This window comes from Leucopleurus acutus (genome assembly GCF_964270905.1).
Source record: "Leucopleurus acutus genome assembly, chromosome: 12".
NCBI lineage: Eukaryota > Metazoa > Chordata > Mammalia > Artiodactyla > Delphinidae > Leucopleurus > Leucopleurus acutus.
The window spans coordinates 68,579,151-68,603,135 of record NC_139154.1 but is presented as its reverse complement, the minus strand read 5'-3'; the positions used below and the strand labels follow the sequence as shown (position 1 = coordinate 68,603,135).

General features: G+C 41.7%; 1 protein-coding gene across 37 annotated transcripts in view; it reads left to right on the top strand.

Annotated features, from left to right (window-relative positions):
* The window catches only part of NRXN1 (neurexin 1), a gene marked incomplete at its 5' end in the record, with an annotated part of 1,133,428 nt that overhangs the window by 683,929 nt on the left and 425,514 nt on the right, over window positions 1-23,985 (top strand). For 4 of the 37 annotated variants that reach the window (XM_082852245.1, XM_082852244.1, XM_082852243.1 and 1 more), the window contains one exon: window positions 11,721-11,982. The exons of the other annotated variants lie outside the window; for them this stretch is intronic. In XM_082852245.1, coding sequence (XP_082708371.1) covers window positions 11,721-11,982 — 262 coding nt within the window. Of the gene's footprint in view, window positions 1-11,720; window positions 11,983-23,985 lie in introns of those variants that run through there. 37 annotated transcript variants of the gene reach the window in all.

Genomic DNA, 23,985 nt, shown 5'->3' with positions numbered 1-23,985 from the left:
GTTTGATTGTAACAGTCAGATTTTATTCTGCTGGGTTATAGATCTGTACTCTTCTAATTTGGTTTCTGTGTATAGTTCCTTATTCCCTTTAATTTTCACAATACAGTAGATTATTCCACCAAAATTAGAAAATACTACTCCAGTTATATATAAAACAAGAAATATGTATATTTGCTCTTAATGTCTCTGTAGGCTATTGAGTTCAAAAATGCCTTAGCATCACTATTTTGACAAAGTGGAAAAAACAAGGACAATTAAAATAAAAGCTAGAGCTAACCACTAACCAACCACCATACCTCAGGTGTCTGTTAACAGTATGAAGTATAGGATTCTAGGCAAACCGGATAACTGAGGAATAAGTTGAAATAAATTATAAGGTTTTGTCACAACGCTTCTATTTAGCTGTGGGGGCTTTTTGTTCTTAATTATCTGACATAACAGTCTTCTGCATAGAAAATGTGCAACTTCCTTAAACGTGCCTCATATCAGCAGTAAACCTTTAAAAAAAAATGGGCTGTGAAAACAGGCTCATGATTTTCCTTCCCCCCATTTTATACATATAAGTATTATTTGCCTTTATTATTTAAGAGTATGCTTCACTCCTTCTTGAATGTAAATACGTTTTAAATTGATTAAGATTTTAACATGATATTCCAGACCACAGTTTTATGCTACAGATTCTCAAATCTGAATGTAATACTGACTGATGGCAGTGGTTAATATTGTTGTGAACCTAAAAAGGAAAGCAAACATTTCAGCAAAGCTGAAATTTACATAGTTGTCAATTTTCTAATACTAGCAAATGTGAGCTGCTTCAAAATAAAAATCACCTATATTTTGCCTAAAGAAAGGAAAGAAAAAAGCCTCACATTTCAGTTCAAAGTCATCCTTGTTAAGCTAATTATCTTTAGCTGTGTAGCCGTTTAGTTTATTTTTTATTTTTTTTATGCTGTGTGAAGGGTTGCTCAAGGCTGTAAACATAAATGAGGGCTTTTTTATACCTCTTCTATTGATTGGTTGAGAGGGTTTGTGTTTGGGGGTTCTCTTGCAGTTCCTCTAGAGACTATATTTATGTAAATTGAAAAAAATCAGTATTACTTGAAAAAATAACCAAAACTGTGATTTAACAGTACAAAAGAGGGTACTGTCTAATCCCTCAAGTAGGAAATTGCTTTTCTTCATGATCCATTGCTTTCATACTGTTTCTGGCTCCTACTGCTGAAGGAGAAAAGACCCACCTTTACTCTCCTTTTACTGTGTCTGTTTTCTGGCCTCTGAAGTAAATAATATGCTTATGTGGCAGTAAGTAATCATTGAAATGAGTAAATTTCAATAATAATAGTAAAATGCATGACTGATAAGATCTTCAAGTCTCAGTTGGACAACCGTGATTATACCAAAGCAGGAGATAATTTATATGGGAACCTGAAATGAGAAATTAAGAATGTGGCACAGTGTAGCGATGAGGATGTGACTTCTCTGTGGCTCGTCTACATGCTACCGTAAATGCTAGATGGAACGAGATATCACATGATCCCAAACTGATGATTTTCTGAAGTAGGTAGGTGTTTCTGCATGATGCTTTGAATTTTTTCTTTGCCAAATGACAAATCAAAATGTTGCCAATCAGAAAGGATACTGATTGTGTTTGTAGCTGCTCTTCCATTGGCCAGTAAAGTATCCAGTTCTCATCAGAATTTAAGTTGCTGTTTGCTACGCTAGGAGGTAGCATTATTTTAAAGCAAACCACTGTGAATTGGACTAACACACTTCCGTTGTCAATATCTGGCTAAATTTCATTAATGAGTGACATTTTACATAGCACAGAAAATTGCACACTATTATATATCTCCATTCTTAAAAATTAGAACAGCAAACCTGGTTTTAATTATTTAAGGATAATGGTAGATGAGACATTTGTTCTGTCCATTTGGATATAAAACATTCCCTTAAGTCTAGAAATGTTTCTTGTATCTCTTTGATTAGGTGCTTAAAGCAATCTGAGGGTAAACTATTTCATTTGAAAATAATATAAAGGCAATTATCAGGTATGCATTTTAAAACTCATCAGATATGCTTTGTTTTAATACCTATCACATGTTAAATATTGAAGACCACACCATTTTCATTATGCCTAATGAAAACTTCATTAGGAAGACATTAGTAGATTAATTCCACTTGCTGGGTGGTTTATTTTATTTAGAATGCAATAAGGTAAGTTCATTAGTTTGCAGACATAATGTTTTCTCCTGTACCTCAACGCAACTAGGAACAACTCCACAGAGGTCTACAGATCTACTAACACCTGTCAAGATAAACATACAGGTCTCTGGGGGAATCATCACAGCAACAGGACAGAGAAAACCTGAGGAAAGTAATTCTTTCATGAGAGAAAAAGACAGTTGAAAAAAAACTGATTGATAATTTTTGGAAATGCCTCTCAGAGGTCATATCTTTTTATACGAGTATCAAAAAATATATTCTATCTTTTAAATAAATGTTTTGGAGCATATACTACACATTTTGAAATAAAGATAAATACTCTAAGAGATTTGAACTATATGGAATGATCATTCAATTTGAATTGAGCCACTGGAAGTTTTTCCAAAACCTATAGCTAAGTCTCTCATCCATCCCAGAACAGGTATATTAGATTATAAGTTCTGCTACAGTGATATTATTTGAATGGTTATAGTTAAAATGGTGCCAGTATTTCCATTATAGAACCCTATTTTCAAGGATTTATAAGTTGGCTATAAATGTTTGCTCTGCAATTCAACTTGGCAGCAAGCATCTTTGCTTGGCGGTGTTTTATTTTCCTTTTACATAGTATGGGAAAGAAAGACATCTGTTTATAACAGGAGTAGGAAAATATGACAATGAATTCCCTTATTCTTCATAACCAGTTGTTTAGCATTCGAATCAAAGTTCAGCTTAAATTTGTTATATATTTTAGGCAATGAAAGAGCTAACCAAAAGCCTGCAAGGATAAATTGAAGAGGGGAGGGTGGATTTCTTTTGTTTGTTGGTTTGGGTTATTTTAAATTCCTAAACATGGATATAGATTTAACCACTTATCCTGACACTTGATACAGCACAAAAATAATATAAATATACTATTACATACCCCGGGCTTTTTTTTTTTTTTTTTTTTTTTTTTTAGGTATTTGTGATAGTCTATATTTGAGAAACTGGAGGAGTTCAGAAATTTTTCCAACAATTTGGTAGAGGAATGAATGGGATAGTAAGAGACCTAGGTAGGAGAAAAGATCATTTTTACAGAGGGAATTGCATGGGCAGTGGCAAAAGAAGTGAAAAAATGCAGTGTATTTAGGGAAGAGAAGTTCATGTTGCTGGAGCCTAGGATGTTTGTGGGGTAAGTGGCAGAAGTTGAGGTAAAGATAAGACAGGAGAGGCAGGATCGAGACAAATTTTGAACGGCTTAATATGCCATGGTAAAGAAATGGTTAATATGCCTTTTACTTACCTGGAAAAGGGATCTTTGTAGTGGGATAGTCACACTAACTTTACTACGGTACTAACTTCAAAATATCACTCTGACAAAATGTGTAACCTCATATATTTGTCCTGAATTGGATGGGGATTAAATTATAGATCCCAGATAAACCTATTTAGAGATTCAGTTCAAATTGCATGATTAAATTCCTTTCAGTGAATTCAAATGGCAACATATGCTACAGAACATATATCTATAAAGATAGATTGAATTGGTTTATATGCTGTAAGTGCTCCGGCATTCAGGAAATTGAACTCATGGTCTGGGCGTGACGTCTGGTTCTGGATTTGAATATCTGTATTTACTAGGGAATTTGCAAATTATATCTCAGTTTTTATATCACCCTAACTTGCCTTATAGTTGTCCTTCCAGCTCCAGTTCCACTTTCAATGATCCCATTTTGCTTTCTTCTTCAGTGGCATGTATATATGATAGACTGTGCTGGTGAATGCAGGTGACAGATCCCAGGTTGTCAGTTTTTGTCACTGATCTTTCCTGTAGCTGATGCTGGTCAGACTGAAGACCTGATATGCCAGGACCTGAAAGGGACTTTTTTTTTTCTTTTTTTAAATGGTGCCTGGCTATTTGGATGGCCAGTATTAGGTTTTATATGGAAACAAGCATCCTCACCTGCATACGGCCACGTGGCTGATAAGTTAGTAAAGTCAGATTTGAACCCAATACGGTGCCTTCAGTCCTGTAGGAGCTCAGTCCTGCCTCTAGCCACTGGCCAGGCTAACTGAAGAAGAGCACACATTCAAAAGATGAGAAGGAGAAGAAAATAGCTTTTTCTAAGTAGAATAAAAGGAATTTATAGTTTCATGTTGTGAAATGAGAACATATAGGTTTATATGCTGGACATCTTGAAGTCTTTAAAGAATGCTTTAAAGAAGAGATCTGAGAACAGCACTGCTGTCTATGTTTAGAATACACAGCCAAAGAGGCGAGGTCATTGGTAAGGAGTTTAATTAGAAAGCCCTCCCTGTGTTGGTTAATAAAACCCGTGTTAAAGACGTTGACATTCAGACAGAGCAGTGGTTCTGAAAATCTAGTTCCTCTGGGCCAGCAGTATGAGCATTACCTGGGAACTTGTTAAAAAAAGCAAATTATCAGGCCCCTCTACAAATCATGGGAATCAAAAGCAAAGCAGTCTATGATTTAAGAAGCTGTTCTAGTGATTCTCGGGCACGCTAAAGTTTGAGGATTTAGAGTAACAGAGAATTGGAGAGGTGGCCGAACTTGACTGAGTGGGAAGAGTCTGAAATAGGGCTAAATTAAAACTCACATTACAGCTCATTATCAGTATGTCTTTAGCAGCTATCTAAAATATGTACCTGTGAGTAAATGACAATAACCTATATTTAGTGCTTAATATATTTTACACAGTGTTATAATCATTTTACAGATGAGAAAATGGGGGCAAGGGTCCATGAAACACAGTGTCACATGAATAATAACTATGGACTCAGATTCAAACTCACAGTCCGGCACTCGAACTGCATGTTTTCCCTCTACAGTATGAACTCATTCACATCAAATGGCGTGAACCTAGGGAAGAGTTTGTCAGCAACACAAGTACGTCTAAATAACTATACAAACAATATAAGATGCTAGTGACCAAAAGATAGCATATGATTGGGTGGTACCAAAGCAATGCCCACAACACTTCAAGATGCAGTTAATAATGAAATTTCTATGACCCAGCCTTGGTGCTTAGGCAACAAATTTTATGTAGGATGTCATAAATGAACTTTTTATTAACAGGGGCAAGAGAAGCGACAGCATAAAACAGGGGTTCGCTGTTAGGAACCGGGCCGCACAGCAGGAGGTGAGTGGCAGGCGAGCGAGCGAAGCTTCATCTGTATTTACAGCTGCCCCCATGCTCTCATTACTGCCTGAGCTCCGCCTCCTGTCAGATCTGCAGCAGCATTAGATTCTCATAGGAGCGCGAACCCTACTGTGAACTGCGCATGTGAGGGATCTATAGGTTGTGTGCTCCTTATGAGAATCTAATGCCTGATGATCTGAGGTGGAGCTGAGGCAATGATGCTAGCGCTGGGGAGCGGCTGCAAATACAGATAATCATTAGCAGAGAGGTTTGACTGCACAGAGACCGTAATAAGTCAGTTGCTTGCAGACTCATATCAAAACCCTATCAGTGAGTGGCAACTGACAACTGAGCTGCATCTTACAGAATAGACTGGACATATGCAACACACTTTGGGTGTCACTGTCTCCCATCACCCCCAGATGGGATTATCGAGTTGCAGGAAAACAACCTCAGGGCTCCCACTGGTTCTGCACTGTGGTGAGTTGTATAATTATTTCATTATATGTTACAATGTAATAATAATAGAAATAAAGTGCACAATAAATGTAATGCGCTTGAATCATCCCAAAACCATCCCCCCACCCCACCGTCCGTGGAGAAATTGTCTTCCACAAAACAGTTACCTGGTGCCAAAAAGGTTGGGGACCACTGGCATAAAATACTTCAGTCCTAAACACAACTAACTGTGACTGAATAAATCTATTCGTATTTCAGAAATCAAACTGCAAGCTTTAATTTCTTTTGAGTGAATTGGGCATCATGTTGGCTCATGATGGGTTCCCGCTACTCTCCCTCAGTGTGGAGGTTCTAGGTAATAGGTACATTGACTGAATTTCCCAGTCTACATCTATGACTGGACTATGGGTGGTAGGAGATAAAAGTTCACTTCCAGTTAAGTAAACACTTCATAAATAAATCTGACTTCTGTGGGCCTCAAGTTTATCACCTGAAGAGATTTTACTACAAAATCTCCAGGAATGCTTTTAGCCCTGGCATCTTTTCTTTCTTTTCTTTTCTTTCTTTTCCTCCCTCCCTCCCTCCCCCCCCCTCCATTTCTTCCTCCCCACTCCTTTCCTTCCTCCCTTTCTTTCTTTCTTTCCTTCTTTCTTTTTCTTTCTTTCTTTCTTTCTTTCTTTCTTTCTTTCTTTCTTTCTTTCTTTCTTTCTTTCTTTCTTTCTCTTCCTTCCTTCCTTCCTTTCCTTCTTTCTCTTTTTCTTCCTTCCTTTTTTTTCTTTCTTTTTCTTCCTTCCTTCTTTCCTTCCTTTCTTTTCTTTATCTTTCTTTCTTTCTCTTCTTTATCTTTCTTTCTTTCTCTTCCTTCCTTCCTTTCTTTCCTTCTTTCTTTTTCTTCCTTCCTTCCTTCCTTCTTTCCTTCCTTTCTTTCTTTCCTTTCTTTTTCTTTCTTTCTTTCTCCTTCCTTCCTTCCTTCCTCCCCTCCCTTCCTCCCTCACTTCCTTCCTTCCTTTCTCTCAGTGTCCCTACTCTTCTGATCTATTCTGATCTTTTCTCAGAACACCTTTAGGGACCTGCAATAACCCAGAAAGGAACGGGATCAGAGGTTTGTCTTTGCAACTTCACAGACAGCATCCTCTCCTGAGCCTCTCTGTCTTTACTCTCTCTCAATCCCAACTCAGAAATGCAGGTAGATGGATATGTGGGGTCTCTTTGCCTTTTCTTGTGCTGACATCAGTAGAAATGCAAAATGCATGACTGACACTCTGCTCGTTTTTAATTTTTAAAAGATTCGTACTGCCTGTAGGTTTTAATATACTTCCTCTCTGCCGTTTTATTGTCTACTTTTCTATTTCAAAAGCTTAATACTGAGCTGTAACAATTTCCAATTAAGTTTTAAGAAAAACACGAAAAGGTTGAAAGTGTCTACCTGACAACCATTTTGTTTCTTGAGACAGAAGGATGATTTTAGGAATATGAAAAAATAGTTTGAAATAACTATCTGTGCTTTTCCATTTCTGTGTACACTCCCCCTTCTACACACTTTTTTTCTCTTTCTCCTTCCATTCCCTTTCTTTTGTCCCCTCAGCTTTCAAGCCCATCTCCCATTTCTTGCATGGTTGTCTGACGTAGGCTACCTGCCTTCTCGTTCATTATTAATCATCAGCTATGAATGCACCTAGAATAACTCCCTATGCGCAGCTATTAGATTCTCTCGGTGGAGCTCGGTACCCACAGTGGTCAGAGGCAGGGGAGGGTCAACCACTCTTCCAAGCGTTTCCACAGCTCCTAGTGGGTTTAAGATGCAGACCAACTTCTGCTACAGGAATAGACACTTATTAATAAGTAGGAACAAAATCTTACAGCATGTTCTGGAAGCTTGATGAAGTTCCAGCTCTTGGTTCTTTTAGGTACCCCAAAATGTCTTGCAAATAGGTTTTCTTAAAGCAAATATGGCAATATTTCAGTGGCAGCATCCGGATCATCATCTGTCAGAATTAGGTGATTAAGGTTTGTTAGGGATCAATGATAGCACCCACTTCATATGGTTTTGTGATGATTAAATGAGCTCTCAGAGTTGTGCCAGTTATGAATGTATTAGTTCTTATTATTACTAATATTATGACACCATTCCTTATAGTAAAGGGTGAAAGCCATATAGATTCATATACTCTATTCAAATAGAAGCAAAGCATGTTTACAAAAAGTTTGGCCAGTCCACATATCTTGAATGTTAATGATTTCACCAAAGAGAACCCACCCCTAACCTCCATTAACCAACTGACAGGCCATTTATGTCACCGATGATAATCTGTTTCCAACATACATTATAATTAATGAACAAAGCCACATCATGATTGGAGATGATGGTAACTCAAGACTTCCAAAAGTTACCTCTGACTTCTGTAATTCTGGCTGAGCTGTTGGAGCATACATTCCTGATGAAAGCAAGCAACCTCCTGAGACACAGAAGCGCACTAACACACATTTATATCGCATTGTCCGTGCTGCGGTATTTAAGAGTAAATTACAAGCAGCCGAGCACCATGTCTGCTCCAGCCAGTTTTTTACTCACCTGAGAACAATTTGTCAGTGCTGCCTCAGTTTCCTTTATTTTATTTTATTGTTAATAAATTTATTTATTTATTTATTTTTGGCTGCATTGGGTCTTCGTTGCTACGCCTGGGCCTTTCTCAAGTTGCAGCTAGTGGGTGCTACTCTTTGTTGCAGTGCGGGGTCTCACTGCGGTGGCTTCTCTTGTTGCGGAGCACAGGCTCTCGGTGCACGGGCTTCAGGACTTGTGGCTCACGGGCTCTAGAGCGCAGGCTCAGTAGTTGTGGCGCACAGGCTTCGTTGCTCCACGACATGTGGGATCTACCGGGACTAGGGATCAAACCCGTGTCCCCTGAATTGGCAGGCGGATTCTTAACCACTGTGCCACCAGGGAAGTCCCCTCAGTTTCCTTAGATAATACACTTGCAGCCAAAGAACTGACCAGCTGAAGAGACATGAAGAGTAAGTGCAAGCTTTATTTGCTTCATACAGATTAGGCATGAGTCTGCTCACAGGACTTTTCTCCACTCTCTAGACAGAGAATTTGCTCCTTGTTCCACCATAACAGCCATTTATAACAAATATTGCAGCATCAGTATCACAGAATCCACCCAAGAAACTCCTAGGTACTGCAAAGGTGCCTTAGACATCTGCCTGAAAACACGACAGCTAGGGCTTCCCTAGCTGTCTAATGAATTAAAATCTACTAATGAATTAAAATCCACATGCTAGAAAATAACAAAATGAGGAGGAAGTGGCCTGGGGATAAGGACGGGAACAGACCACAGTGGAAAGTGCAGGATTTGCATTCTGTTGGTCTTTGAGCAGTTGTGGGAGGGAGACAAGGCATATTTAAGTAGATAAAAGCACCTTCTCTAGCATGCCTAAGCTGTCTCAATTAGGGAACTACTGAAGTATTAAATTTTTAGTAGAATAACATAAACTTTTGCCAAGGATGTGAGGTATCGGCTTGCTACAAATTTGGTTTGGTGGCCCTTGGACACTGGTAACATAGTGACCATCAGAGTCCCAGGGTTGACTCTCTGAATGAACTAGGAAGCAATATGTAAGTCTAAATGACCACTTTGGTGAGTGGCTGGTTTGTATCAAATCCTTCTAGAACCACTTTTTCAGGACATGACTTTGTATTTGTTGATATAAAGGATTATATAGACAGGAGCCTGTGAGAAGTAGTACCTAGTCAGAGTTGTATTCCTTTGTCTTTAAGTAGAAATAAAAACAAAAAATGTCCAGCCACTAGTCACGTCATAGTTTTTATCATCTTTTAGAAACCAAGGAACTGTTTTAATCACAGTTCCAAATCCCGTGTGCTAGCCTCCAGTGACTGTGGTCCTCCTTGCTAAGTCTACTTGCCGTGCTAGACTTTTAGTTGTGTGTTGGCTTTGCTGGTCTTTTTCCAGGACACGTGGCTTTCAGTTAAATATTCTTCATTTCGGGGCTTCCCTGGTGGCGCAGTGGTTGAGGGTCCGCCTGCCAATGCAGGGGATGCAGGTTCGCGCCCCGGTCCGGGAAGATCCCACATGCCGCGGAGCGGCTGGGCCCCTGAGCCATGGCCGCTGAGCCTGCGCATCCGGAGCCTGTGCTCCGCAACGGGAGAGGCCACAACAGTGAGAGGTCCGCGTACCGCAAAAAAAAAAAAAATATATATATATATATATTTTTTTTTTTTTTTTCTTCATTTCACCGGTAGAATATAATGTCCCCTCTTCTTTGGGGGCACTAGATTTAAATTTCCTGATGTTATTTTCCTTATGAAACGTGGTAAGAGAAAGGCAGAACTCCACCCTTATAAGACATCATCATAGCTGGGCTTCTATAGAGATCTTGGGGGTTCTTAAAGATTCCTAAAATGTTTGACCAAAACACAAGCAGTCTCATTCATCCTGTTTCTGTCTTCTGCTGTCCTCTTTCTCACCTGTCTCATTTTTTCCTTTTTTCTCTCTTTCTGTCTTTTCCTCAGCTGCCAAATTCACTCATTCTTTTTCTTGTGTATTTTGATTCCCTGCACTTCTGCTGCCTTATGTGAGATATGATACTGTAGTGGGAACGAGGGCTCTTTGTTATGAGTAATCTGTGTAATTAACAGATCATCAAAACTGATGCTTGAGTAGATGGTGTCAAGCCATATTTAGCAGATTGGGTTTGAACACCTGGCAGAACAAGTTTGGTCCAATAAAAAGAGCGGAACTCTTTCCCTTTTAAGAGCTCTCAAGACACTGGTTACATCTAAACCATAGGGGTAGGGGAAGGGTGCCGTTTGCCGTTGCAATTCAGACGGAGGGATCACCTGGCAGAGGAGGGAGCCTTGCTTTTTTAGGTGTTCCCCGCATCGCTGTACACGTGTCCCTTTGATGTGTGGAGAATGCTTGAGAGAGGCAAAGCAGGGCGATTTCTGTGGGAAGCTAGACCAGCCTCCCTCGTTACATAGGCTCGTCCTCTGCATTGCATCCGAGCTTCAGTGATTTGCTGTTTGGAGACTGCAGATTTGCATAGAGCCCCTCGCTTCGCCAGCGTGTGTGGTTCTTCTTTTCTTTTCTTTTCTTTTTTTCTTTTTCCTTTTCTTCCCCCCCCCCCCTCCTTTGTGTGCTTCTGCTTTTCCCCAGCTCTTTTTCCCCCGTTCGATCCCCGTTTCCTTCATAAGGGTGGCACTCTTCCCTCTGAACCCCTCGCCGGGCGTAAGTGTCAGGAGGCGGCAGACGCGGAGATTGCCTCGGGAGCAGGCGATGCGCGCCGCTGCTCCGCGCGCTGCCCGGGGGAGGCTGGCGCGAGCGGGCGAGCCGGCCCGGGCTGAATGGAGGGACGGGGCGCCTCGAGTCCATGGGGTCTGCTTCTCCGTTGAAAGGAGGTTGGGCCGGCGAAGTGGCCTCCCCAGTCCCCCCACACAATGCTAAATGGATTTACCTAGTGGATTCGCGGTGGATGGCTGTCATGTAGAAGTGAGGACCCTCCGGGAGGAGCTTTAAACCATTTCCCCGCTCCCCACCCCCCGGCACGCACTCTCGCCCGAAACTCTTTGGGAGTATCTCTCGAGAACCTGGAGCCCCGGAAATCTGGGAGCAGCCGCCCGCTCCGTGCTTGCTCTTCCCCGGGGCTGCCTTTTCGGACAAGCCCCCATCAGCTGCATTCACCTCGGCTATGTTTCGGATTCTTTGGGGTGCGAGGCACGGCGGACTCCAGGACCCCGAGAAGACTGTCCGAACGAGGGAGAGGATGGGTGCCCTGACGCGGTGAGGCGGCCAGCCCGCAGCCCACCCTGAGCCGCGCGCTGCTCCCCGGCGCCCTCTCCCCTCACCGCGCCCCAAACTTTGCCTCCCGCGGCGGCTGCCCCTCGGTGGGCGCCCAGCCATGTACCAGAGGATGCTCCGGTGCGGCGCCGAGCTGGGCTCGCCCGGGGGCGGCGGCGGCGGCAGTGGCGGCGGCGGCGGCGCAGGGGGGCGCCTCGCCCTGCTCTGGATAGTCCCGCTCACCCTCAGCGGCCTCCTAGGAATGGCATGGGGGGCGTCCAGTTTGGGAGCGCACCACATCCACCATTTCCATGGCAGCAGCAAGCATCATTCAGTGCCTATTGCAATCTACAGGTCACCGGCATCCTTGCGAGGTGGACACGGTGGGTCTGCGATGCCAAGTTCTCGCGGGTTTTACTCCCTCGCGCCCCCCTTTCGACCCTGCGCTCGCTTCTCGGCCCTTAGGGCTCGGAGAAATGGGAGCGCGAGAAAGGGATGTGCATTTGGGTGTGTTGGGTGGGAGCCACTTATCTCTTTGAAGACAATAGAAAGGGGCTGGAGGAAGGCGTCGTGGGTGTTTGCGGTGAGGGGTGGGAGGGGCGTTCCTTGTCAGGGTGCCGGGAGTGAGACGTGGGCACCTATTAAAAGACCATCCTGGGCCCCGCGGGAAGGGGGCGTTTCTAGCGAGAAGGTCACTCGGCGTGGCCGAATGGGGAGCCGGGTTCAGCCCAGGGACCTGAGCTCCTGAGAGAGGAGGGCTCTGCCGAACCTTTTGTCTGTGCTCTGTGTGATGCCCCACCTCCTGCCCATTTTCCCTGGTCTGGGAGAGGGAGAGGTTCCAGCCCGCACGTTCCTCCAAGGAGTGCTCAGACTGCAGTGACGGTGAAGTGGCAGGTCCCGGGACTCACGAAACTGGAGGCTAATTCCATTTTCCCCCACCTCTTCCCTTAATTGGAGAAAGTAGGAGGGTGATGGAAGCACCCTCTCTAGTGCCTGCCAACTCCTACCCAGTTTAGAGGGGACCTCTGAACACCATCCCCTTTCCCTCATCCCACACACTTACTTCTTTTTGGATCATATCTGAAGGCTGCTGGGATAAGGGAAGTCCTGCTTCCTCCTTCCTCAGAGTATAGTGCTTCCCAAGGAGGGCAGGTGGGGCAATGCTGGCTGGTCTAAGCCAGGAGGTCTGCCTGAAGGAGGAGAAGTTAAAGCAGAGAGAAGCTGTTCTCCTCACCGGGAATTCCTTTGTAAAGAGCAGAGTGTGGAGACAAGCCTTGGTTGGCAGGTTTCTTCTCCAGAATGACCAGCAGTGTAAGGCCAGGTTCCTGGCATCTTCAGATAAATGCCTATTTCAGATTCCCTGAATTGCCAATAAATAAAACATCAACTGTTTTTTGTGAGTCTTCCCCCACTCCCAATTCTTCTTCTTTCCCAGTGTAAAATCTGCTGCTTTAAAAAGCAGGGTGAAAGTTATGGACACTCTGTTTTTTACATCTCTTTCCCCCTCTTTTGCTTGTAGGGCCCCTTTCCCTTTCAGACTTGGTTCCTCTCTGGATCCTTTGCCCGTCTCCCTAGGTAATTCCTCTCCCCCAGCAGCTGCTAGTTATACTGGGATGGCCCCCTTCCCCAGGGACTGGCTTCCTACCTGGGGACAGTTCTGGTTAAATGTGAGAGGTTAGAACCTGACCCAACTGAAGAGAACAGATCCCCTGGGCACCTCCTTTGGGAGTGGCCCAGGCACACCTCACAGTGGGCCCAGGAATCCCTTCCTTTCCTTCTCCCAGTTCCCTCTCAAGGACTGTCTCCAGTTAAGCGTGCCTAGGCTGGAGACATGAGTGAAGCCTCCAAAGGGGGCTTTTATGGAAAAAGTGACAGAAAGGATAGATCCCTCAGAAACAGCAAGGAGTTGCTGTTGCTCTCCCCACTCGCTCACAGTATTCTGGGAGCTTATTGCTCCCTTTCCCGGGTGCAGTGCTCACCCCACTGCCTGGCCTTTTTGCAAAATTATGTGAGTTCTGGGGGAGGGAGGCGAGCCTGGACACATGAGGGGCAGACAGAGCGTGGGTGCGGTGAGCCAGATGGGGGTAGGCAAGGGGGTTGGGCGCTTAATTATACCAGTGGGAAGCACTTGGCTAATCTCATATGCATATTAACTTCTCCTTTTCTGTGGCTCTGCCTATCTCCCGAGGGATATGGCTGAAAAGGGAGAGTGCCTGGGGGACGTGGGGAGAGGAGAAGACCAAGGGAACCCTGCCGCAGAGAGGACACCTGTCCTCTCACCTCTGTAGCTTCTACCCCAGTCAGGCCCCCGTCTGCTGGTCTCTACAAACATTTCCTTCCCTCCAGGATATAGTGATTGCCTCCGTACATGAATGAAGAAGCAGGTATATCTGTCGCTGGGAAAGAGAAAGGATAGATGGTTAGTGGAGGAAAGGGTATGTGAGCAGCGGTTGTGATTATTCTTTTGGGTCAGAAAACTTTCTCTTTCCTTTGAAGGTTCCATAGTATGGTCGTGTCTGTTACTTTTTGAAACTCTCCCCACCCTGCTCACACACATGTTTGGAGGAAGCTTTCTGATTCTTTCTCCCCGCTTTTTTTTTTTTTTTTTAATCAGAGTAGCAAACTTACCTGTCAGTAGCCAACCTCCGCCGAATAAAAGCCGGTGTGAATTTTTCACACTTCATCTCTTGCCTCCCTTGAAAATAGGGAAAAAACTCTGGCTAGAGAACAACCCAAGAACATTAAAGATGAAATAAGCCTCTGAGGGTGGGGGATGGAGAGATGGGAGTGAGGTGGGGATGCAGAGGGGCTGAAAGCGGGGCAGGCAGGGTGATGGCTTAAAAGAAACCTAATAAGAAAGGTGATGGTGAATTTGTTGGGTCAATAAACTCCTTGAATATTCAGCTAATTAGACAAAGGGTCCACAAGGAAATAATCTTTGAGCCTAGTAGATGAGGGTGAAGGGAAAACACAAAGGTGAATAATGACAACATGATAAATTCCTGGCTGAAAATCAAGGCAGGTGTAAATGAGGTTTGGTTAAAAATGTGAGACTATGGCAAATATACATATGTAGATGAACACACGAGCTACCCTGTTTGCTTATAGTAGGATTTCTTGGAGTCATAAGACATTTTTCTCATAATAGGGAAAGAATATATGTGCTTGAATGTGTAAAAGAAAAATCATGTGTGGTGTATTTTATGGAACAAAATTTAGCTTATCCTCTATGTTTTGAAAACTGCTGGGTTGACTATCCAGGTCCATTCTTCTTCATTTTCTCATCATGCCATGCTTCATTTGCACTATTATGAGGTGTCACTTACAAGGATTGCAGGGTGCTGAAAGCACTCATGGCTACCCTGAGCATCTTTGTGCAAGCTGACCCAGTTGCAGAGATTATGATGAGGATTTTTTTTTAAATGCATATGAGAAGCAGGTTCTGAGATCACTGCAGGATCCCATTTTATTTTGCATGTACTTAAAAATATAAAGGTTGAAAATACCTCTATAGAAAAATTGAATTTTCCTAGTCAAGTACATGGAGAACTGTGTGACTGTAAATGATAAAAAGCAAGCCTGCTTGAATTAAGACTGCTACTTAAAGCCAGCAAGAGTTCAGAATAAAGCAGTGTGTTCAGTTGGTATTGCTTTAGAGATGTGCCGTATGTGCCAAACACAGAATGATGTCAGTGCAATGCTCAGGTTTCCATCTCTGCTCCTGGCTTTCCTAAGTACCTCTGCATACTTTCAAGAATTAGCTTAGAGCCTCTCAATAATTTCAGGACATAGAGGAAGGAGAAAACCATCATAGGAATGAGCACACCAGTGCCAGCCGTTCTCCTCCCACAAATTTGAGCTCCAGAAATTACACTGCCTTGATTAGCTTTTACTATTAAAGGGCAAAGGGGCTTTCCCAGAAGGAAATGTTAACAGATTTAAAAAGTGTGGTTTATAATTGAGGTAGCCCAATGCCGTTCTATGAGGAGAATAATTGTATCTTAAATTTATAATGTTTCTCTTTCTGAGGCACTTTCACACACATACTAAACTTCTAAAAGGAGTGGGGGCTTTTGGAGGGAATTTGAATATCCTTTTTCTTGTAGGGTGAGGCACACCGCAGAGGCACCAAACAATGGAACCAAATCTCTGGTGGGAGTCAAAGAGGAATTACTGATGGAATCAACTCTGCATGGCCCTTAGGCCAGAGCAGTTCCATGAGCTCAGAGGTTTTGAAACTTGAACTGAGAGGGTCCTCCATGTGCTTTAATGGTTGATCTCTTGGAGTAGAAATCATTACAAGGACCAGGGCCTCACATTTTGCTTGCAGTGTGTATTAACAATAGTGAATCCTGTGAGAGAGGCTGATGGCATCTGCCTGGTGTCCCATGGATCACTTCATTGATTCTGAGGAGGTTTTTGTTTTCCTTTTGTTTTTCTCACAAGCTGGAGGTTGCTGTTTGATAGAGTGATCCCTTTGCTCTTTTGTCTAGCATCCAAGAGAGTTAGCAACACCTTTCAAAATATACTTGACTTTACTGTGTTGAAGAAAAATTTAGCTTTTCTGGTAATTAATTCATATGTGTTACCCAGAACATTTTTGGCAATGAATATTCTGCTGAAGTAGATATTCCTACCACACACTTCTTCCTTACTTCGGCTTATTGGACAAAAATGTGCATCACTGCAATGATTTTTTTTTTAATTAATTAATTTATTTTTATTTTTGGCTGTGTTGGGTCTTCGTTGCTGCGCACGGGCTTTCTCTAGTTGCGGTGAGCGGGGGCTACTCTTCCTTGTGGTGTGCGGGCTTCTCAGTGTTGTGGCTTCTCTTGTTGCGGAACATGGGCTCTAGGCATGCGGGCTCAGTAGTTGTGGCTCGCAGGCTGTAGAGCGCAGGCTCAGCAGTTGTGGCGCATGGGCTTAGTTGCTCTGTGGCATGTGACATCTTCCAGGGCCAGGGATCGAACCCGTGTCCCCTGCATTGGCAGGCGGATTCTTAACCACTCTGCCACCAGGGAAACCCTGCAATGATATTTTAGACAAGATGGTCAGCTAATATTCCTGGAAGAATCTTTGAATTAATTATGGTCCAAGTAATCCAAGACTCTAAGATCTTGGTTGCCCTCAACTTTAATATATTGATTTCTTAGATTGTGCATTCATTCATTTGGTAAAATATATGATATTATAATATGTGCATGTTTTTGTGTTTGTGCACCGGGTACCATGAAAGGTCAGGTAATAAGGGGGATAATGGGAGCAGAGGTGAGAGAGGAGGAGCTAATATACCCAAGCACGACCATCAAAAATGTTTGCAATTTAGTTCCCAAAATACAAGCTATTGTTAGAAAGAGTTAATCTTTTTTTTTAATAAATGTATTTATTTATGTATTTATTTTTGGCTGCATTGGGTCTTCGTTGCTGCTTGCGGGCTTTCTCTTGTTGCGGTGAGCGGGGGCTACTCTTTGTTTTGGTGCGTAGGCTTCTTTTGTTGCAGGGCACAGGCACTAGGTGCGCGGGCTTCAGTAGTTGTGGCGCACAGGCTTAGTTGCTCCGTGGCCCAGGGCTTGAACCCGTGCCCCCTTCATTGGCAGGCGGATTCTTAACCACTGCGCCACCAGGGAAGTCTCAGAAAGAGTTAATCTTTAAACAAACAAACAGACAAAACCTGCCCTTTGAAAAAAAGTAGCCTCTGAGCATAAATACAAAAACCATAAAGTTTATATATGTGTAGCAGTCATCTGGGACTCAACAGGAAATGATCTGATGAAAACATCAACATAGTGAGTTTCAGCTACATCACTTTGTATTATCCTTTAATATTAATGTTCTAGAAAGAGCTCCCTGCACAATTGCTTTCCACCAAGTTGCTGCATATATTTCCTCTAACAAAACATAGAGGACTTCCCTGGTGATGCAGTAGCACCCATGGTACCTGGTGCACAATAAACATGGGAATGCTAACATATCTTCAAAATCCTGATTTCAATTCTTTTGGATAAATACATAGAAATGGGGTTGCTGGATCAAATGGCAGTTCTATTTTTAATTTTTTGAGGAACTTCCATACTGTTTTCCACAGTGGCTGCACCATTTTGCATTCCTACTCATAGTGTATAAGGGTTCCAGTTTCACTTCTTTGTCAAAACTTGTCTTTTGATAATAGCCATACTAATAGGTGTGAGGTGATATCTCATCGTGATTTTGATTGAATATGTAAATAAAGTGTGGAATATGCATACACGGGAATATTATTCAACCTTAAAAAAGAAGGATATTCTGTAGTATGTGATATACATGGATGAACTCTGAGGACATCATGCTGAGTGAAATGAGCCAGTCACAGAAAGACAGACACTGCATGATTCCACTTATATGAGGTACCTAGAGTCATCAAATTCATAGAATTAGAGGGTGGAATGGTGGTTGCCAGGGGCTAGAGAAAAGAAGAAATGGGGAGTTGCTAATCAACAGGCATAAAGTGTCAATGATACCAGATGAGTAAGTTCTACAGACCTGCTGTACAACATTGTGACTAAAATCAACAATACTGTATTGTACACTTAAAATTTTGCTAAGAGGGTAGATCTCATGTTAGGTGTTCTGACCATGATAAAATACAATTTTAAAAAGTTAGAAGAGATTTCAGAGAGAAGACACATCTAGTGGGAAAAAAACAGACCTTGAAATCAGGAGACCTGAGTTCTAGTTCTGATTCAACCAGCAATTAACTGTGTGACGTCTGGAATTCAGTTACAGCTTTGAACATCAGTTCTCTCCTAGCTCTAAGGTGTGAGGAGCACAGTCCTCTCATTTTAGAGATTTGAAAGCAGAACGCTAAGTAATGTGAGTGAACTGGACTCATAGAGTCACAGCAAATTAGTAGCAGAGTTGGAAGTAGAGCTCATATCTTCTAAGCCATCTTCCTCCTTGTTTAGAATACTCTTCCTGGAAGCCTGTGCTCCAGCAGTGAGGAGGGGCTACACTAGTTTATCCACAGTTTTTTTCTGAACTCTGTATAACCTAAGGCAGTTCTTTTTAGGTGATTAACTAGGATTAGAACCTTGGTGTTTGAGGAGAGAATATAGCAAAACTAAGTTCCTGTAGAGAAAACCGTCTTTGCACAGTCAGGCAGTGCCTCATTTACACACCATTGTGTGCCTCTTTTTAATAAAAAACACAATTATTTTTTGAGGTGTTAAGGATCTTAATAGTAATGTTGAGCATGACTTTTTATATTTTTTGTCATTCATATGCTTTTTTTTTTTTTTAATTGGACAAGATCCTTTCCAACTTTGAGTTCTAAGATTCCTTTGGCAATAAGGATCTCTTAAAATCCTTATACTCTTGTCTTTTCCCAGAGCTTTATTGATTCTAAACATACTGTAATTGGAGATATTTTTGCAAAGATTTTATATAGGTCCCTTAAGCCATCCATTTGTCCTCATCGTTAGGTAGAGGTGGCTTTCTCAGGTGCACAGGAACCATGGTATGGGGGTCAGGCTCAGGCTACTTGCCTGGTATTTGCTTTTCAGCTGAGGTCCTAAGGAATGTCTCTTTGAAAAGCACCTGCTTCCTGTAACTTGTTCTTTTTGCCTAGTCCTTTTTGGGCTGTGTAGGGTGAAGAGTATTTCTCCACACAGAAATTGGTAATACCTTTTAAAATATTCCATTCTCTCACAAAATGCAAGAGTGTTTTCAGCGTTGATCATATAACAATGAATTCCCTCAAGCTTTTGACAGAACTTAGCAAAAACAGCTATATTTTGAGAATATATTTCCACAGAGCCCTCGTGTAAAGTGTCTCACTTAATCATCATCATAACTCTGGCCGGGCTTATGATCACCATTTCGCTGACAAGGAAACAGATTTAGAGAGGCGATGATTCTGCCAGGGTCACTTAATTAATAAGTAGCTGCAGTACTTTTGCTTCCTCACTCCAATATGTTAAGAGGCAGGGTTTTGGAAGGAATACTCCATTCGAATTTAGAAAACCTAAGTTCTCTCCCACTGTCATCACTTTCCAATTCACTACTCCCAAAAAAACAACAAAAAAATTGTTTGTTCATTAAGAATAAGATTAGCCAAAAAAAGGTAGCTAACCCATATATTTATTAAGAATTTCAGGTGAACATGGATATGAAATTTATGTCTCCATTCTAGTGGAAGAAATTTTAGTTAATATTGCATTATGATATTTAACTGAAAAGTAGCAATAAGGTGGGGATGGATTAAAAAATGAGGGTCATTATCAAATTCAACTTAAAGCATCAAACTCAGGCAGTGGTAAATAATGTAATTAGTCAAAAATAATTATAATAAAATACTTTATGACTAAAAAATGATGATTCCTGGACAGACTTCCTCTTAATCACCAAGTGTACAAGCCGCTAAGAAGAACCTGCTGTGTCTATTGTATGAACTTAGTATCTATGGGGTCTGTGAATTGGAACTGAGGTAGAAAGGTGTTTCTCCAGTTTGCAGTCAGAATACTTGGTTATGTACATATTAGGTTTTACATGAAGCTTCTATGAATCTCGTAGACATTTTCATTGTGAAATTCAAAATATTAGACTCTTTTGGCTATAGGATCTCCAGTTTAAATGTATTATGTAATGTGACCCACAGTTTTTAAAAGCAAGGTTATGCTCTTTATTCTATATTCATGTACATATTTGGTGATTTTTTTTCCCATGTAACTAAATTGATGAAAAAACATGATATATCTATGAAAATGATCAGTGAGAAAGAAACAGAACTTTTAAGTAAATGGTAAGGGAGTGATTTTTAATGTGCAATGGAATACAAGGCAGAGACATTTATTGACTTGGACATCACTTCTGCACAGTTGTTTTGATTATCTGAGTTGCCATTGGACTAACATTGGTACATGTAATTATTTATGTGGTTCAGCCTGTCTTGGCTATTAGTTACCATCTGGTCATCATGACTACAGGACTCAAAGCTGTTAAAGAAAGAGAAGTGGTATTTTTGATGCTTCTTAAAGCTGAGATGATTTCGGATTCTGAAATCTCTAATTTTACATTAAGATTGAATTATCTAGGGCTTCCCTGGTGGCTCAGTGGTTGAGAGCCCGCCTGCCAATGCAGGGTACACGGGTTCGTGCCCCGGTCTGGGAAGATCCCACATGCCGCAGAGCGGCTGGGCCCGTGAGCCATGGCCGCTGAGCCTGCGCGTCCGGAGCTTGTGCTCCGCAACGGGAGAGGCCACAGCAGTGAGAGGCCCGCGTACCGCCAAAAAAAAAAAAAAAAAAAAAAAAGATTGAATTATCTAAAGTGTGGATAGTTCCACAGCATAAAGCACATTGCTATGAGTGACTGTGATGCTGTTATAAAAAAATACATTTAGGGCAAATATGGAAGCTCACTGTTGAGGTACTCATATACTATGCAATTAACACTTTGGGCAAAGCAGCAGGACGTTTTAAAGAGGTGGTTTTCCTGATGAGCTTCTCTTTCAAACTTTTCAAGATAAATGCTCTAGTTCATAGCTATGTCATTTTATATGTAGTTATACTTCTCAATTATCAGTTATATAACACGCTAGTACAGAGAAATAATACTGAAGCATGATTAGTTTAAATACCTCTGGGAATTTTTGCCTGGAAGGTATATTATAGAAATTAAACCTTATTTTGCAGAATATTATTTAGTAGTCTACTTATTTTATATTTCACATTGATTTCTGAAAATCTTGCCGTTTTAAGACTATTTGAGCCTATATCCTCATTGTAAATTGATTATTCTCTACATTACATCTTTCCAAAGTTGAAATAACAAAACAGTTCTCAGCACTCTAAGCTATACTTCCTTGAAGACCTCACTTAACATTTCCAAAATTGCAGTGTGCTGTATCAGTCACTTTTCATGTCTACTGTCAAAGTATTAACATATGCTGGAATAAGATTAATAATAAATGAATCTCTGTCAGCAAAGTGGTTAATTGGACATGTTGTTGTATATGCAAATAATGTATTTGGTTTCCCCACTCATTCTTTTCCTTGGGACTTGTCCTAAATGAGATAATAGAGTTGTTGATGCTTCTATTGACAATCTTTCATACAGTTATCAAAAGTAGAACACTGCTGATGAGTTTCTGATAAATATCTTTATACAAAAGCCTTGTGCTTTAGTAGATAAACAAGGTATTGATTATCTGGGTGCCTTTTTTTTTTTTTTTTTTTTTTTGCGGTACACGGGCCTCTCACTGTTGTGGCCTCTCTCCCGTTGCAGAGCCCAGGCTCCGGACGCGCAGGCTCAGCGGCTATGGCTCATGGGCCCAGCTGCTCCGCGGCATGTGGGATCTTCCCGGACCAGGGCATGAACCCGCATCCCCTGCATCGGCAGGTGGACTCTCAACCATTGCGCCACCAGGGAAACGCTCTGGGTGCCTTTTTAATGACTAAAATATATAACAACAGTCTATTTGTACTTGCCAGTAATAAAACGTTTGCCTCAGTAATCTTATTTTTAAACGTAACACTTTTTGTCTTTTTCTTTTTAATACAATAAATAAAAGTTTTAATTATTGTTACCCAAGAAATTAGTTTAACTCTTGGCTTATAGCAAGGAAGTGACTTAAATATTGCAGGGGGTATTTCACTATCTCAATTCTCCCCAGTAAAAAGGCTGTGCAGAGAAAGAACTAGGGCTGTGTAAAGTGGTAGCAAATGGCCAATTACATCACTTATTTATTCAAAAATCACTCAGTGCTTATTATACATCAGGTGCTATTTTAAGCCCTTAACAAAATATCAGCTCATTTAATTCTCACCACTCTGTGAGATAGGTAATATTACTTTCCCTTCTACACTTAAGGAGAGTAGGGCACAGCAAGGTTAAGAGATGACAAAGTTACAAAACTAAAGTTGTGGGGCCTGGATTTAAACTGGAGCAGGCTCGCTCTGCAGTCCATGCTCTTAACGCCTACAGTGTGCTGCCAACAGACATAATTTATCCTGACTGAGCATTGTGTTTTCTCCTCTAGCTTTTATCACCAGTGGTACATAAGGGACCAACCGTGGATGACTGACTGAATTTACTTTGTTTAGTTTACAAGTCATTTCACTGAAGGTTTAGTGCCTCATCCTCATCTTCCAATTTGTTTTTAAGCATCCTGCTTCTTTTTTTTTTTTTTAATATTTATTTATTTGTCTGCGCAGGGTCTTAGTTGGCGCATGCAGGTTCTTTGTTGCAGGGTGAGGGACCTTCGTTGCGGCATGCAGGATCTAGTTCCCTGACCAGGGATCAAACCCGGGCCCCCTGCGTTGGGAGCACAGTCTTAACCACTGGACCACTGGGGAAGTCCTGGCAGGGGGATGTATTCTATTTTATTTATTTATTTTTGGCTGCTTTGGGTCTTCGTTGCTGTGCGCAGGCTTTCTCTAATTGCGGTGAGCGGGGGCTACTCTTCGTTGCGGTGCGTGGGCTTCTCATTGCTGCAGAGCACAAAGCGGGCTTCAGTAGTTGTGGCTCACGGGTCCCAGAGTGCAGGCTCAGTAGTTGTGGGCCATGGGCTTAGTTGCTCCGCGGCATGTGGGATCTTCCTGGACCAGGGCTCGAACCCGTGTCCCCTGCATTGGCAGGTGGATTCTTAACCACTGTGCCACCAGGGAAGTCCCTAAGCATCCTGCTTCTTAACTACACAGGGCATCAAGTGGCCTCTCTGTGCCTCCCTTCCTTGTTACTTTATTTGGTTTCACGGATTTATTAATCTCGATATCCACCACCACATCGAGAGTAAAGGAATGATTGATTTAAGATCCTTATTAATGTTTATTAACTTTTTTCACTCTAGTTGGCAAATACATTCCCCACCAAACTGATAGATCTGCTGTGATAATAGACTAATTTGCAAGTGCAGCCATGATTTACAATTAAAAGGAAACAATTGTAGTGTATCTGATTATGTGATTATATTCTCATGAGATGAAAGGAGTCCCTCTGTAAATAGTTAAATAAAATTGTATAGTTCCGGAGGCAGGGTATAGAGAAAAGACTTACAGTAAACTACTTTAAGTATTTATCCTCATTTTAATTATGGTTTCTTAATATGAAACCTTTAAAATTTAAAAAGTCAAACTGTGTTGGTTGCGTGGTATTATATGAGTACATAAAGAATCTAAGCATTTTTTCCACTAATTTCTATTCAGACTGTAAGGTAAAGCATCATTCAAAAAGGATGATAAATGCTTTGGAGTTTGAATCTCTTAGCTACATTTTTCTTAAACATTCTTTTGTTTCTCCAATTTAATATCAGAATTTTCATTCCAGTTTATTTACTGGCATTACATTCATTCCACTTATACGAACACCACAGGGATTCTAGGAATTCCCGAGTGAGGTAAAGGATTACTCTTTTA